The 16,782-nt window shown below is 38.8% G+C and overlaps 2 protein-coding genes across 2 annotated transcripts; both read right to left on the bottom strand.

Annotated features, from left to right (window-relative positions):
- Positions 1-10,898: 10,898 nt before the first annotated feature.
- LOC108631546 (uncharacterized) lies at positions 10,899-12,255 on the bottom strand. Its single transcript, XM_018035535.1, has 3 exons — positions 11,386-12,255; positions 11,061-11,147; positions 10,899-10,985 (listed from the first exon to the last, which is right to left on the bottom strand). Exons 1-3 carry the CDS (start codon positions 12,253-12,255, stop codon positions 10,899-10,901), a joined length of 1,044 nt encoding a protein of 347 aa, XP_017891024.1.
- Positions 12,256-12,629: 374 nt separating this feature from the next.
- On the bottom strand, positions 12,630-13,518 carry LOC108631547 (uncharacterized). The gene is made up of 3 exons (XM_018035536.1): positions 12,904-13,518; positions 12,751-12,837; positions 12,630-12,692 (listed from the first exon to the last, which is right to left on the bottom strand). The coding sequence occupies exons 1-3, from the start codon at positions 13,516-13,518 to the stop codon at positions 12,630-12,632; spliced, it is 765 nt and encodes a 254-aa protein (XP_017891025.1).
- Positions 13,519-16,782: the final 3,264 nt, after the last annotated feature.

Consider the following 16,782-nt stretch of genomic DNA (forward strand, 5'->3'; position numbering starts at 1 on the left):
TACGTCGTTTTAATATTCCATCAATCTCTTTTTTCAAATGTCCAATTCTGTGCAAGCTCGTTGAGCGTTTGAATATTTCAATTCGCCATGGAAATCACTTACTAAAATAGCTAAAAGCTCGTTGGTTCCCAATTTAAATGGTGATTTTTCGTTAAAATGAAGAACGCTGGAATCGACGATTATTTGCGAACTTATGTTTTTCAAACATTTTATAAAATATCCGCGGTCGGGCTTCAAAATATTGCTATTAATAACCATCGCTCGTGAATAAAGCGTCCTTTGATCGTTTAAGCTCAGCGATCTTCTGAAATTCCATCGGATCTTTCTTTTTTAAACGTAACTTCGCCCTTTAACGAAATTGTCGGATGTTCACGAAGCGATCGTAGCGCACTCGAGTGATCCAATTACGCGTGACGAGTCGGTGGAATCCTCGAGTCGAAAGCTTTCGCCGGCGCGGCGCCCGGACATTTTCTCCGGATGGGAATGGAGTAACGAAGGTGGAAGAGAATTAAGAGAGAAGCCGCTGCTTTTCATACATGGACGAAAGTCGCATCGCAACAGGGCTGTAAAAGAAGATAGGAAGAAGGACCGCGAGGGGCGAAGGGTCTGGCTTTGTTAAGCGTAAATTGAATGGGTAGTCGCAGCCTGCCTTTTTCTCGCTCGTCGTTTTGCGGAACCGGAGCTGCTCCTTTTTAACCGGCGACGATCTGGCTAATAAAGATCGTTTCGATAGCATACGCTCCCTGCAATTTATACATATGAAAGAGATCGACCGTGAAGATAACCGAATCATAGTGAATTTTCAAATGTTTAATGGGCTGGGATAGTCGCTTAACTTTTCTAACAGTTTTCAGCAAATTCTTAACGTTTTTTGCTTTGTTTTATCGATAAAACGGCAAAAATAGTGCGAAGTCTAAAATATTTTTTGCCTTTTCTTTTGAGCCATATTTTTGACCAATTTGGTGAGTAACATTGCCTCTCTGTCTTATTACGCAAATACAGAGTCTAAGTTGAACCAAAGAGAATTTGAATAATCCTAATTTGCAAATGATAATTTCTTGTTTTTTGATGCAACGATACGATTAAGGTCCTAATTCAAGGTCGAGCATTAATTTTTCATCGGTTCATGAAATAAATCGTCCAGGAAATCGGTACAAGGTGGGATGCGGAATTTAGGGCGATTCCTGGATTTTATTTCCAGCCGGCATTCGTTACGGTGATGGATTATTATTGAAGCAATCAGTTTGAAAACATCGTTAGATAAAATGAATAGATGGCCGTCCATACGTGTTCCGTGGAAATATCGCGATGCCAACAATTCATGCGAACCCTGTTAATTATTCAAAACATCAGATGCGAGAAATTAAATAAAACGCTAGGGGAAACGAAGATTTATTATCGCAACACTCGTATCAATATATTAATTGCAACGGGAGAGCTAATGGCTGGATAGAACAAGAGAAGCACGATGCAGGCAGGGAATTAATAAATTATAATAATTGTACCTAAACATTTGCACATGCTTCGTTGATGCAGTCAAACACGGTGTCCTGCCGGTGCCAATCGTTGATTCATTTTAATGTACGCAGTCGCATTTATTCGCTTAATAAATGAAACGCAAATAGCTTTAATCATTTGTGTACGTGTTCGCGTGTGCACTTAAACGAATCGGGGCGAAATATTCCATCAGCGAGTAGAACGAAAAAACAATAATGTAAAAGAGTAATCGAACAATTAACGAACAACAAAAGTTACTCATGCATTACACAAGAGAATTGATGAATTACAAACAAAGTAGTTAATTGAAATAGCTTTACGTAAAACGTCCGCGATAGAAAATTTCATGTTTTGATACCGAAAGAGAACCGGGAATCTCTCATGTCTGCACGTTAGCATGGCGCGCGCTAAAAGCTAACTTATATTTACGATTAACAGGCTCCGTCGCAGCGCACCTCTCCACGACTCTTTGTTCTTCCGCGCGCGACGAAGTGTTCGTCGAGATAAAAGGGTCGCTTCATTATTTATATCTGCTTATTATTTATCGCGTGTACTACGTAATCACTGCAATTTAGACTCTGTGTTTCCTGCGATCGTGTAGCTCGATAGCGGAACGTTGCGAGAGAAATTAATTGTTACTCGAGAGGTTCTTACGCACTGCCCAACCCATTAGCTTGTGTTGAAGAACAAACGTCATTTGCTAATCACAAATTTCCAGTATCGTCAGAGCTCTATTTTTTACATAAAAGAATTTGAAGAAATTATCTGATAAATAATACCTGGTAAAGACCGAGAAGAGACTTGACTGGTTCATTCTTTTAGCGTAAACATATGTACAAACGCAATGCCTAGAACTACACAGAATGCGTGCGTACGTTGCAAAATGTATGTTTTTTACTTTAGCTACAAGAACATTTTTAGGTATTTAAAGATAACGAGTTTTTCATTATGTAATCTAAAAAAATAGTGGAATATGAAGAATCGTTAAAAAAAGGGCATTTTAACGAAAAGTAGCAGGTTCACGAAGTTGTTCGGTCGTTAAGCCAGCGAGCCTCCTCATTTTTAATGCATTAAGGGACTCCGGAAGCAAGCAGGTTAGGACGGGAGACACGAATTCTACAAGAATCTATCAAGAAACGATAGAAAAAGGGGTGGACGGGGTTGGGACCGATCCATGTCAAATAAAGCTGGATCGATGCTGAAGAACGATCATAATAAAACCGCGGAGCCGTGTACGCTCGCTCGGGATAAGAATGGAAATATTCGACGGGGATAAAGGAAAGTGTTAGGCGAACGGATAGAAGATAAATTGACTAGGTCCGACGTTTCATATTTTACCGCTACTACTCTGGCTATTTCATACGCTTCCGTTTCTTTTCCTCTTTCAAAATTAAATAAATTCAATTACGGTAGAAATAAATTAATTCTTGTCTTGTATAAGACAACACAAAGACTCAGAAAGCTGAGTGTGCGAAAAAGGGTGAAATTCTGAGCCAAAAATTACTCCTCCACTTTTTCCTCCAACCGCTATTAACAAAGTTATTGACACAAAAATTGGCCCACTGGCGTGTTGTATATAATTTCTTTTGGTCTTTAATATATTACACTGCTAGTTAACAATAATGCCAATAAATAAAAGACTACGGTTTTGTGCATTAATAAGAAAATTAAATTAATAGAAACTATGAGTGCTGCGAGTAATATATAAAACTGTTGAGAATATTAAAAGCTAATTGCATATTTCCGCGTTTATATAATTTACCTAATTCATTAATGAAGACTCTAATACGTTATTATTAATACGCAACCGTATTTAGAATCAGCACCTATTTTTGGAATAGAAAAGCAACTTTAAGAAGTAAGAGACGGCGAGAGTCTAAATAAGTAACAAGATTTCATCCTGTCTGGATTGGTTTCAATTAATTGTTAATGCATCGCAAGTAGAAACGGATCGGAAATAGTAGCATCGCTGTAGAAAACGCAATCGATTCAAATCGAGGGATATCGTAGTTACGATCACGAATTCAATTAGGATCGAGAAATGCAACACGATCGTTGAGCGTCTCGCGATGCTGTATCGTAGCTGTGCGAATCGCAATCAACATCGCATGTTGCTTTGAACAATGCAAACTCCGCTGTTCATCGTCAAAGCCAGAAATTCGTGAGATATGCTCGCACTACGTGCTACCAGAGATTTTTAGATTTCAACGGATCATACTCCTCTGAATTATAAATTTAAGCTGCGTCTACACTATGTAACAAAACATGGTTGTATAAAACAATTCACCATTTTTAAAATAATACATCAACTGTCTTCTACCTACAAAACATTCTTTTGAAAAATGTTAGAGCATCTTTTGCAATCAATGTATAATGAATGACTATCGTACGTTTGGTACGGTAGTGAAACAATCTGTTGTCTTGGACAATTTAAGAGGATAAGAGCCTCTTTTATGCAGGATGCTTGCCGTTTACGTGACCGCGTAAAGTGCTCCTTTCAAGGTACAATACGATCTCGATGAGTTCGCTTTACGAGTACTTCACGGCGTGTCGCGGATCGGATTCTCCCTACGAAGATTTCGAACGTGTTGAGGTGTCAGACTTCCCGTCGCGTCGTGTGTCGCACGAATAAATAACAAAAGTTTTACAACCACTACATCCGTAAAGTTGTACGTATCGCCGCGGAAATTCTCGCATATAAAGACAACGTTTTACGAATCTGCAGTAACTCCCTTTGAACTTACTATACCGCAATCATATGTTTTTGTAATATAAAACACGTTTCCTATTTGACAGTGCGTATGACAATACAAGTTTTTGCATGGGCATGTACTTTCAGGAGGTAGACCGTAATCATACAAATTTTTATGGCAGAAAACGTAACAATACAGATCGGTGTGCGCAGATGTGTTTCCAGGAAAAGTTAATACCTAGCCCGTGCATAAAATGCAGGCGACTATCAGTTTTTATTATTTGAAACGGTGACGGAAGATAATAAACCGGGTCGAGTGACAGCGTATATATAAAATATTGAAAACATTTAGAGCTTTGAGTGTCGCGTCTGCCCGCGACGTATCACTGCGGAAAAATTATTACGAGCCCGGAACAGTTTAATCGGTCGCATTCAGTCAAGCGTGCGGTTCTGCGCGAGATGCCTCGTTGAAGAAAAATTATCGAGTACTTTTTTCAGAACGTCAGACCAACCGTTCAGAAATATATCGCATCTTATATTATCCTATCACGTTCGAAGTACTTGAAGAAGATTGCTCACTCGGAATGAGAAAGAAAAAACAGAAACCATTTATTTACTTGTGTTTATGTTAAGAAGCTGACGTTCACGATTAAATCTTTAGTGAACATCATGTTCAGCATAAATACATATACTATACCAGGTATACGAGAAGGCCCTTCTACCAATATATTTTTTTTATCTCCTCCTGTCTTACCGTTTTCATGTCATTAACAAAAGATCCGCTTAAGAACAAAAATTGACGTTGAACACTCACGTGGAAATCAGTTTCAGAACGAAGTTCTAATTTCTGCGAGAATCAAAATTTTCTGTAAAGTAGATTCCTAATGGAAAAACAGAGTAGTGCAATTTCAATCGATTCAATTGGGAAGAATAGCAGCGCACCTTTTATTCCGTTCACGTAACGCAATACCAATAGAGATGATATCGGGAGGAATGTATCCGGACGCGGTTGACGCATACATACAATATACGTACATACATACATACACCTTGGTCGATCTGCGAACGATTTCCGTGCAAATGAAGGAGTGCCGCCGTGTCGCGTCGCGATCGGCTAGCCCTAATCGCTGGGCTATTTCACCCCCGCGTGATGTTCGTGTACCTATCCGATCCACCAAAATAGTGATTTGCGGGCATCAGTCAAACGGTGCCACATGTTACCAACTGGGAATCATAAACGTTGTCGCCGGCTGCGTTAGAGCTCTTTCGCAGATAGATACATGTGTACCATAGCTATTGAATGTACGTTTCCCTTAATAAGTACGAGAATACGTGCCTCCATTTACACGTCTGAAATGTCAAACGACATCTCGTCTTCCTTTCTCAATATAACCATGAAAAATCAAGGAGGGAAAATGTGTAGCAAAAACTGCAACGATTGAAATCATGGAAAGGTGGAAAGAAAAAACAGAAAAGAGTGAGCCAGGTGGAAAATGAAACGACGCGCCCGCGAGGATTACCCTCATCCCCATCGAGTGGAAAAAGAGGGGCGATCGCGCTCGGAAATTGAATGTGATCGAACGCGAGTTTTCTTCCAATCGATCGTCCCCGAGATTCCTCCAAGTTTTCGGCACGCGAGTCACACGAATACTTGAAGGGTACCCCCCCGGGACACGAATAATTGAAGTGTATCCCCCTGGGATACGAATATTTGAAGGGCACATCCCTTGGGACACAAATACCTAAAGAACACGAATACTTGAAGGACACGAATACTTGAAGAACACGAATACTTGAAGAGTACTTAGAGAACTATTTCTTGATACATAACAATGAGAGAAATCATGATACATGATTTTCGTCGGGAAAATTCAATCCTAATAAACAAGACGAGGTTTCATATGCACTAACTTTACCATCTGTTCTATTTACTAATTTAAAAACTTATGTTCATTCATCAACGGACCGCCTAAAGAAACAGATGGAGCATCGACTACGTGAAGAATATTTATCGACAAAGCATTCAGGATCCGTGTCGAGATTCGAGCTTTATCTGACAGCGTATCGACGCTCCTTTCAGCCAATGCGACACGACGACTCTGAGCCCTGATTCGGTGCCGTTGATAAATCTTTCGCGCGGCATGAGGGACGGAGGATTTTTGCCGCAGAAATATTTGAGTAGCTCGATAACGGGAGGAGATTTACGCGCGGCCCGAGCAACATCATCCCCTACCGAGAATTCTGGGATCATGCTGTCGTTGCACATCGATACAACGCGCCAGTCGCAGCTCGCTTTTCTCCTCCATCATATGTAATTGACACTAAAAGTGTGGACTTAATCGATCACATTTCACAAGTCGCTAACCATGTGTCGAAGTTCTTTTGCAGTTTTTTTTATCTTTCCTTCCCTTTTTACGTATTAGTCCTCGTATTAGGCTGCTGTGTATGAAATATCGTTTTATTCTTAGATTTTTTTCGAGAAAATTATTTATCATACTTTTATTTTATCGTTCGCTATTGTGAATCAAATTGAAAATGAAATTTTCTAATGAAACGAAAAAATAATAAATTATTTTATACATAAGACTATGCTTAGTCACTCAGTCTGGATTATTCAGATCAAATTAATGAATGTTCAGCTTCTTTTCAAAACATCGTTTGCCGATGGTAATGGAATAAATTATTGCCTGTACACAATTTGTATAATATAACGATACGCGATCTCGAAACTTGTTAAGCGTCCCTACCCTCGAATCCTGTCATCGAGCCAAGGTAAACGCGCGGTGCAACGTTCATTTTCCGTGAATCGACCGGATGTTATAACGTACGTGCGTGGAATCCTCGGGACCGAAATGTCCGCGTCCGAGTGTCCAGGTTTTACGGTACAAGCGATATCGGCGTGAAAACGTGGATGACTTATGGCTGGAAGAGCTACTTTTTTCGGCCGCCGTGTATCATTCGACGAGAGCGAAAATATATCGGGTCGTATTTTTTTCTCAGGGTGTATATTATATTTGAACGATGATTCGTTGTCGATGAGTTACAAATTGGCGTACTGGTTCTTTTTAAGATAATATTTAGTTTGACAGATGAACAAAGGTATTCGTGATAGAATTGTAACAAACTGTTATCGTAAGACATAAATAGTACTATTTTCTTGCGTAATACGAAAAGCATTCTCTTTATTCAAATTTATGAAGAGGAATGGTTCCCAACATTTTATGTAACGCTCGTCGTAAACATTGTGTAATGGTTTTCTTTATAGGATAATTTTCGCGTAAAATAGGGTTGAGATAGATAAATGTGCAGCAATGTTGGCAATTGATTAAAGAAACACTGAGAGGGCAATTATAGTCTTAAACGTACCATGAAGTGACCTGTCCAACTTGATTAAAGTACGAGCAGCGATCGATTCATTGAAATTCATTAGTAGCACTCCTCGACTAACTTCCAATCGACAGACTTGAAACAATTGAAGATCGATCCTACAAGGAAACCAGTGTTATTCTACTATTTTACGAGAGACGAATACAAAACCAACAATTTATATTGAACGAAAAAGTATCACTATTAAAAATAATCTTCTAAATTGATTAAAAATTTACAACGTCGACAAGTCTGGATATTTCTTCACTGATTGCGAGATAAAAAAGGAAGATAGCATAGCTCTGGAAACAAGAGTGAAGAAATTACAATAAAACTAGCACGAACGCGATTCGCCGTTGACGTAAAAACGAATTTTTGGAAAAATTTCGTCGGGATCGTCTGCGGTCGCGCCAACAAACGACGAAGGCACACTTCCTTTTCGCTGGCAAAACGCAATATGCCTCACGGCTTGGCCGCGGTACGGGGACAGCTCACTCGCAGCGTGTTCGACAACAGAGATCCAATTTCGCTCGGCGACGTTAAGCGGCATACGCCGATTTCAACGGCTATCGATCGACGTCGGCGTCGATTCAGTTTACTACTTGTCGACGCACTTTACCTTAAATAGTCTAAAAAAAATCGTCGGCTTTAATCGGTCTAATTCAGCGCATGGAAAGATAGAAACACATTATGTATTTAATATAGTAGAACCTCCATTTTCTCTTTCGATTTTCATTAATCATATATCACGGAACAACCTCAATGAGCAACAAGAATTGAAAACTGAGAAAGGTCCTTAAATTCAAACCTAAGGTATGTAACTTAATATAAAAAATTAAATGAAGGATTTGGTAAAAGTGCTTTAGAAGCAAATTCAGTTAGAATGTAATGTCGCTACGTCGCTACACTGGCGATTTGATTGAAAAGACGGCTTGTTAAGAGCGACATTCCGGTCACGCGGCGAATGAATTGCTCTGATATTCGCGTTACTCTCACGCAAACGACTTTGCTGATTTTAATTCGATTTCTCGAGGCTCTTCGGACGACTTTGACCAATTTCGAATAATCTGAACGGTTTGTTGAAAACGTTTCTATTGTGTTCGATTCTTCAATTACGTAAAATCGCTCTTCGGACGTGATTTAATTAATTAACGTTTCGGCTCGCAGTTATCAATATTTATTTACAAGATTCGACGAGTGGTTTGTAAAACGCCTAACAAATATTTGTGCATCAATACACATTTATGTAAAGCGTATTGATAGAATTGAAATCCGCTATGTCTCCGTGTCGTTGACAAATACATGCCACGTTAGTCTATCGATCTTTAATAATCGAAAGCTTTCTGACAAATATAACGCACTGTGTTTTCCATTGATAAATTGATGAATTTATGCAACAATTACGAAATTATCTTAGAAGAAAGCCGCAGAAAGACCATTGGAATCGTAACAAAGGTTCGAGGGAAATGATCAACCAACCTCAGGATTGCTCATGTTGCATCTAACCGCTCCCACATTTGTTAGAAGAACCGCAACGCGGGTGTTTAAAGCATTGTTAACGTCACAAGGGTGTTCACCCTACGTGAGCCTAGGTCTACTGGCTGTGATCGCAGTCGTAACGTCGAAATGGATATCGATCGATAGTCGGTTGGCACTCTGGCACGTTCCCGAATCGAGTTTATGACCTTTGTTAAAGGCTTATTTTGGCTTGCATTTTAGCTAGGGTTGCTATACTTTTCATTTGTACGTTTCTAACTTTATCTTCGATTAATTATTAACTCGACGCAATGATCATTTGCAAGATATGTAGACAGATTGAGAGCTGGAATGGTAATCCTCAAACCAAGTCCCCAATGTGTATCAATATGATGGAATATCCTAATATTGTGAATCATCATATACGTCGTCATTTCGCGATTGTCTTATCGTGTTTTTGCGCAGTTTCATATCGAGAGAAAGGCGAACGTTCTGGGAATGAATACGATTCCACCGGATCTATCTTATATCTTCACTGTTCAAATTCACGATATAACCGTAGATCGGATGAGGGTGCTTTTATTTGCTCAATCACATTATCCGGGAAGCAGAGGTAGAAGCCCCCTCGAGTCGAATAACGTCGGTCCTTGGTAATCGTTTTCCACGTGACGACAACTTGATCTTCCAGCTGGTCAAAGAATGAAGCCCCCCCATTATTGCGAATTCCACTATCTCCAGCGATCAATCAGAAATCGTCTAGGGGAAGCAATATCATATTCTCATATGTGTCGAACACGTTTCTCTTGGTGCTACGAGAAACTACAATTAATTAATAGTACATTAAAATTGTATTTATCCACAGAATAATTAATTTACTTGAAGATCTAAGAGGCGTGCAGAAGAACGAGTCTATGAATGACGTAATGGAGTTGAAGTAACTTCAGCTCAATTACATCGTTGGTCTGAGACAATAATTTCGCGGCAGAGTAATCTCCCCGCTTCAAAGTAACTAAAGAGACAGGTTCAAGAACATTTGCCCGAAAGAAGCGAAATCAGTCCTCGAGAGTAACATAATTTCTCTGCGCGTCGAGAACTCGCTACGCTATTTTCCGCACGTTTCCGCTTCGGTTTTCTACGCTTGGTAACATACCACAGTTCCTCTCACCGAATATTTTTCAAAAAAGAATTATACGAGACCAAAAAACGAACGTATGTTTGAAAAACAGATCACGTATTCTAGTTTATAAAAAATACAGGTTTAAATTGTGAACTCGAAAACTTCTGAATTGGACGATACAATATAACCACCGACATGCGAACATTTCATTATATGAATACTTATTACCTCAACGTTCTATTATATGAACAGTATACTTTTTAATACAGTACTTTAAATGAATATATAAAGTATTTATACATACATAATTCTGTAGAGTAAAATCCATTTAATGATTCGGTATAAAATAAGCATAGTTACGGTATAAAATAAACGATTTGTTATTGATCATTGTTTTAGACAATAAATTATCTATCATCAAATTATATCCGTTCTATTTCAGTTTGCCTTAAATACACGAATAATAATCGTTCGATGTTGTATTGTGTGAAAAACAGACTTGTCCCCAAGCTAGCCCATACAGTGGAGATTTTGGTATAGGATTGCAGATTTTTTAATTGTCGCATTAACAATTAACAATTAAATATCTTTAAATCTCGATTAACAATAGAAGTAAGAAACGAGGATACTTGATATTAATATTGCATGCCGAAAATAAGAAGTATTCAATCTTAATAGTGATTAAGAATCTACAACGGTAATATCGATTATACTTGAATTTCTAATTTAAACTATTTACTTTAAATCATTTTAAGAAGCTTCGATTTTTCTGCATACAGCAGTGTTCAGTAAAAATTGTAGAAGGATCATGATGTACATCGTAATACCTCCAACTACCTAAGAATTTAATACATCCTTATTAATTCGATGAATAATGGTGCTACATTACTATATAAATATCCATCGTCTTACCTGTGACAAAAGCATCGCGTTCATATCAATTGCCTTTGCAGTAAACATATTATTTTTGTGCAATATTTGCAATGAAAATAGCTGTGCCTGTAATTTCAACATTGATATACATAAAGGTAGTACTACAAAAGTTTTCGAATAAATGATATTGAGCCTCAAATAATAAAAGTAGGAGAACAATCTATTATTGTATAGAGGGTGAAACAGTAACATCACTTCAAATTGCTAATTGAAAAAAAAAAAAATAGATTTATTTAATGATTTTCATTGTATAATGAATTTATATACGTATTGAGCAGCAAAAAAGGAATAATAAAATCGTTACCTCGTACTTCGCTTCTGCATCAGTTGTACTACCAAGAACGTCGTGAATGATTATCTTGATCTTCTGTGCTTCGTTTGTCGCAAGTTCACAGGTCCATATCACCATGCCGAATTTGACAAAATAAAAGAAGACTGCCGAAATGTACGGAGAATACCACAATGTATTGTGATAAGCAGGATTGTCAGATAATGGAGTATATGGATATAGCAATTGATAGTACACATTGAACGTGACAATGATAAACGTCGAAGTCGTCATAATAATATTTCGTATAAGGAAGTCATTATTCATTCCTTCGACCACGTGGCTGATTTGTAAATGTTTCTTCTCCAAGATCTTCAGTTTCGTTAGCAATAAAAACTTGACCTGTGGAGATAATGGGTTTGAAACGCCGTTGCAGCTCTTATTGGCATCTGACATGAACGTCAACTCTTGAAGGGACTTATTCAATTTTTTGAAACACGCTTTCACAACGTATACTAAATCTATATAAAACATGTCGAGCAAGAAGTTGACCATTAGCGTGTACAAAGTGCACAAATTCCGCAAAGTCAGCACAATCTCGTGTGTGAAACAGTTTGAAACATGGCCTAACAGGAGTAAGAACCCAATCACATCCTTCGCGTAAATCAACTTTGATAACTCGTTATACTTCTTCTGAGATAATATCGTAGACATCTCGAGTATCTCTTGAAATGCGGCTGATTCACCGTAGGTGAAAATGTGATGCAACACGTACATCATCGAGCAGACTCCCTCCAATAAAAAATACATGTTGGTGTTGATCGTTTCCGTTGTGTTGTTCGAGATCACGGTGGAGAAATTTATGTAATAGAGCACGTACAGTAAAGAACTCGCGTAAAGGAGCATCGCGAATATAAAATGCGCGAGACGAGTTTTGGTACGTATGTACATCGGCGATACATATTTGTATGGAAAAATTCCGAGTAGTGAGTACATGAACAAACACGGGTACATCAACGACTGTAAATTCGTAGCGTGAAACAATCTCCATTTTCCGAGTTTTTCCATTCTTCCTCTTTTCCCGTTAGAATTTCAATCTATGGTCGTTGTTGTTAAGAAGCATTTCGAGTAACAGTGGCTCGTTGAAGTCGTCTAATTCAATAACGAAGAATACGTAGAAAGTGAATGCTTTTAACATGATTAGGTGATAATCTATATTCCACATCGACAGAAAATGCATTCCATTAAATTAACTTTATAATCTATTTATTGAGTTTGTTTTAACAAGGTTTCACCAGAAATTGTATTAGTATTAAGAGGAACGTAGTAATGCTACACACTGCCTGAAAAAACATATAAATAAAATTAATCGTCCTTGATGAAATGCTTCCATTAATTTACCTTGGTCAGAAGAGTCGCGTCTATTACAAACCCTGTCGCTGTGAACGTAATCTCTCTTTGTAACACTTGCAACGAAAACAACTTCAACTACAATCGCATACGTTAATGAATCATGAATCTAAGTATTAACGGATTTTTTAATTATTTTATTACCTCGTTTGTGATTTCTTTATCATACGTGTGTATGACAAGTCGATGTATATTCGAACCAATTTGTCTAACTTGTGTCTTGACCTTCTCGACGTACCAAATAATTAGAATCACATATGTGGCATAGTAAAGTACAAAGAACAAAGTGTAGGAGAACAATTCTGTGAGTCTGCCTCCTTGGTTCAGTTCCACAAGGTATTTGTAGAGATTGAACGTAACGTCTAGTAATAAAAATGTGAATATTGCTAGATTCGTTGAACCAAATGCAGAATTCAACATCTTAACAGCTTCGCTGATCTCTAGATGTTGCTTCTTAAGCATTCTCAACTCTGCCAGTAACATGGGATTCTTTCGTGTGTGATAAACCCTTCTGAGGAGGTGAGGCTCGTCATTAATTATAGTTTCCCTCACGTTAACTAAGTTATTATTTATATCCTTGAAACAAGCTTCCAGCACACATACATTATTCGTGTACAGGACGATAATCACGAAAAATCCGATAAAATTAACCCAAATGGTATAAATCAGTGCTGTTTGGTCATGGGCAAGCACGAACTGACCAAAATTTAAAATCGGGATAAACATTATCACGTCTTTTATGTACATCCTTTTCGCCATGCTGGAAAAGATCTTCGGAGGCAGCATTCGCGAAATCTGAGATACTCTTTGAATTACACGTAGGACTGATCGATTTGAAGCGAAAGCAGAGATGAACATTGCAGAGCCCAAAGTCAGAGAACAAATTGTATGTATTTTTTGCAACATTGTTCTATAAATATGTTTGTCAGTGTAAGAAAAATAAAATTCGTGTGCACTAAGGAAAACACACACAAGATAACTGATAAGTATAATCATCGAGAAAATGAAGTACGGTTTAGAGTACACCAATTTCAACGACTCAATTTTGCATGGCAAAAATCCTATTACACGACTGATGAAAATGTACGGATACATTAAATTCACGTAATTCGCGATCGATGGACGCATCTTAACTCGTCTCTTCGTGAATGTTCGACGATACAGTTTTCAATATCGAAAAGTAAACGCACGTTTAAGTTTAGACTGGATCGGGTAAAGCGTAACGTTGTTTTTCGAGTGAAACGCGTTTCTAACTCTTAGGAAGTGAAGAACGTTAGAGTCAAACTCGTTCGTCAAATGCCACTGGAGATTAATCATCTTTATGAAAAATATCAATTCGCTAATGAAAAGCATTTTACGATATTACCAGAGACGGCACTATCTCGAATAGAACAAATCGATTGAATTAATGTAAAGTAAATTGTTTCATTAACTCTACTTGTTCTTATCTTGTGTCGAAAAATTCGATTTGCTAATGTCTTTATGTGAATTACAATGAAGATTTGTACTTGTATTGTGCACAATTTCATTATACAGAATACAGAATTCGACACGAATGGTCACAGACCATTTCACAGATGATACAGAGGATGTTCCAAGCTTCAATTAGCCTTAATTTTTCGTTTCGACATGTCCGTCGAACGTGAGACACAAGAGTCTACTTGTACACCTCATTTGTGGAACCATATTGAATTACCGACGTAGCTATCAATAAAAGCGCGTATGCGTGGCGGCGGATTGAGAGCTGCAGGTCAAACAAAACCCTTGATACGATGCACGAGCTTGCGTTTGTACGTTGTAATTCGCGCATCACTTATCGGAAGGCTTGCCTCCGCGTCGCGTGGGAATCGCGCATCGTGTGTCACACGCTTTTATGCAACCGCGAGTTGCACACTCGGAAAGGATAACATTGCGACGTGAAACCGCGTACGCGTCCGGTGACCGGCTGTCATTGATCAACGGAACGCTTTCATTTGGTCACTGAACCTCGTCCGATAGACAGAGAGAGGACAACGAAAACCCTGCTGGAAGTCACAACTCGTTCGCGTTTATTACGCAATGATTCGTGACGCCGCTGCCTATTCAGGTGCGAACCGAATCAAATCGTGGTCGAACGCTACGCCGCGCGTCGCGCTGACCGGAAGGCGTTCGTGCGCACAGCTCACGCGATTATGTACCTATTAATCGACACGGTGGAAAGCTTGTCGTATTCATCCCTCGGTATCACTTTTTTAATTTCATGAAATAAAACGTTGAAAATCTAAAGTTTTATCTATTATCACCTTCTTCGGCTCTAACACTTTTTGTGGGACACCCTGCATAATTCAGATGTTCCTATATAGATAATCATTTTTTCTTTAGATATAATAGCGAAATAAATTTTCGATTGCTAAAACATCATTTATTTCTATGGTTAGCATTTTTTAAACAAAAATGAAAAATATCTTGTTTTCTGTCTTATCATTGTTTATTATAAATCAAGATGTACGTGCATTTTACAAGAATATTTGATACTGTAATATCTGTTTCATATTCATCAGCTTAATAATAATTGTTCGTCGATGCTGAAATACCTTTTTCACTCTTTTCAAGAAAGCTAAGAAAAGATACTTCTCGGTATACTAGCATTATAATGGACCGGAGAGACATGCCATGGGTAGATTCTTTACCCGTTAACGTCGCAAAGCGAAATTCTATCGGCGTGGTGCCCCGTTGGTATAAAAATGTAACTCCATAATGCGCCGGTGGGAACGTCATACGATTTCCTTACCTGCGGCAGTTCCACTGCGCCGTATATCCCATCCCGAAACAAGATCCTTTACTACCCGAGGCGATGAGTGTCGATTAATTCGCACAACGTAATTCTCTGCTTCCCTTCGTTCAAGTGAAAACTTTAATTGAAAAAGAATAGAAAGATAGCTGGGAACAAGTTCGGATATTCTATAACGTAAAATTCGAACATTCCGTTACGCAGAAATATCGTTCGCATCCGCGGCGCTTTTGTTTTCAACAAATTTGCAAGAAGTTCCGCGCGAGTTCCCAGAGTGGAGCGTAAATCTTCTTTAAGGAAACGCAACGAAAACTTCGTCTAAATAAATTGTGATTAAGTGGCCTTTTAAGCGGGGAAGTTGAACCGACTCGTCCGCGGGAAATGGACCCCTTTTTTTCTCTCACTTCCTTTTCTCACGTTACATAGGGCGAAATATGGGAGGAAGTTATGAAAATAGGCTGGGATTGTCGACGAAAACCCAGGGCCCCTTGGAAACTCGGTCACGACGCAACAAAGAGGAAAAATTCTTTCCCTTCAACCATGGAATCTTTTAATGCGCTCATTTATCCCATAATTAATTACCGAGCTCGGCCACTAATTAAAAACTTTTGTTCCCTCACCGCCATGACTCCGATCCTTTGATGGGCTCCGATGCGTCAGGAGCATCCCTCCTTCCACGTCCCCCTTTCCCTCATTCCCTTTCGTTGTTCATCACGGGATTATTAAGTTCTTCGACGGATTTTTTCCGAACTTTGCGTCCTACCAACCACTGTTACGCGGTTTTTATTATTATACTTTCAAAGCCACGTAAAAATGAATGGCTTAAAGTAATATTGAATGATAATCAGATAAAGTTCTGAACGGATCACTTGTTTCGCGATCCTATCAATTCGATACGGGTTGGATCTATAAAACGGGATTTCACAAATCTGACTAGCAAAATCGAAACTTTTTAAACTCAACTAGTAACTCTGTTAAGTTTGTCGAAGCTCTTCCGAAGTTTCATCTCGGACTACTGGAGAGGAAGGGACAGCCGGTGCTGGCAAAAGTGAAAAAAGAAAGAGAAGCAGAAAGGAAGGGAAGCGTCTCCAAAGAAGGGTGCAGTCCACGTGGCGCCACTCGAAACTCAATTTTCCCTATGCGCCGTGCAGCTTTCTTTGGCGAATAAGGTTACCCTGGCAGAGAGAAGCAGGGTCACGTGCAGGCTGGATTCTTTGTGCACGTGCTGATATGAACAAGCACCAAGGAGTATC

Source organism: Ceratina calcarata, unplaced genomic scaffold (assembly GCF_001652005.2).
Source record: "Ceratina calcarata isolate Rehan_Ccalc_2016 unplaced genomic scaffold, ASM165200v1 scaffold92.2, whole genome shotgun sequence".
In the NCBI taxonomy this organism is placed as follows: Eukaryota; Metazoa; Arthropoda; class Insecta; order Hymenoptera; family Apidae; genus Ceratina; species Ceratina calcarata.

Bases quoted from the DNA above. Each gene is read 5' to 3' on its own strand.
- LOC108631546 (XM_018035535.1), bottom strand. From the start codon at position 12,255: ATGCTCCTTTACGCGAGTTCTTTACTGTACGTGCTCTATTACATAAAT. The intron at 11,148-11,385 runs GTAACGATTTTA...TTGAAATTACAG, and splicing joins ATGCAGAAGCGAAGTACGAG to GCACAGCTATTTTCATTGCA. The intron at 10,986-11,060 runs GTAAGACGATGG...TTAAATTCTTAG, and splicing joins ACGCGATGCTTTTGTCACAG to GTAGTTGGAGGTATTACGAT.
- LOC108631547 (XM_018035536.1), bottom strand. From the start codon at position 13,518: ATGGCGAAAAGGATGTACATAAAAGACGTGATAATGTTTATCCCGATT. The intron at 12,838-12,903 runs GTAATAAAATAA...ATGCGATTGTAG, and splicing joins ATAAAGAAATCACAAACGAG to TTGAAGTTGTTTTCGTTGCA. The intron at 12,693-12,750 runs GTAAATTAATGG...ATGTTTTTTCAG, and splicing joins ACGCGACTCTTCTGACCAAG to GCAGTGTGTAGCATTACTAC.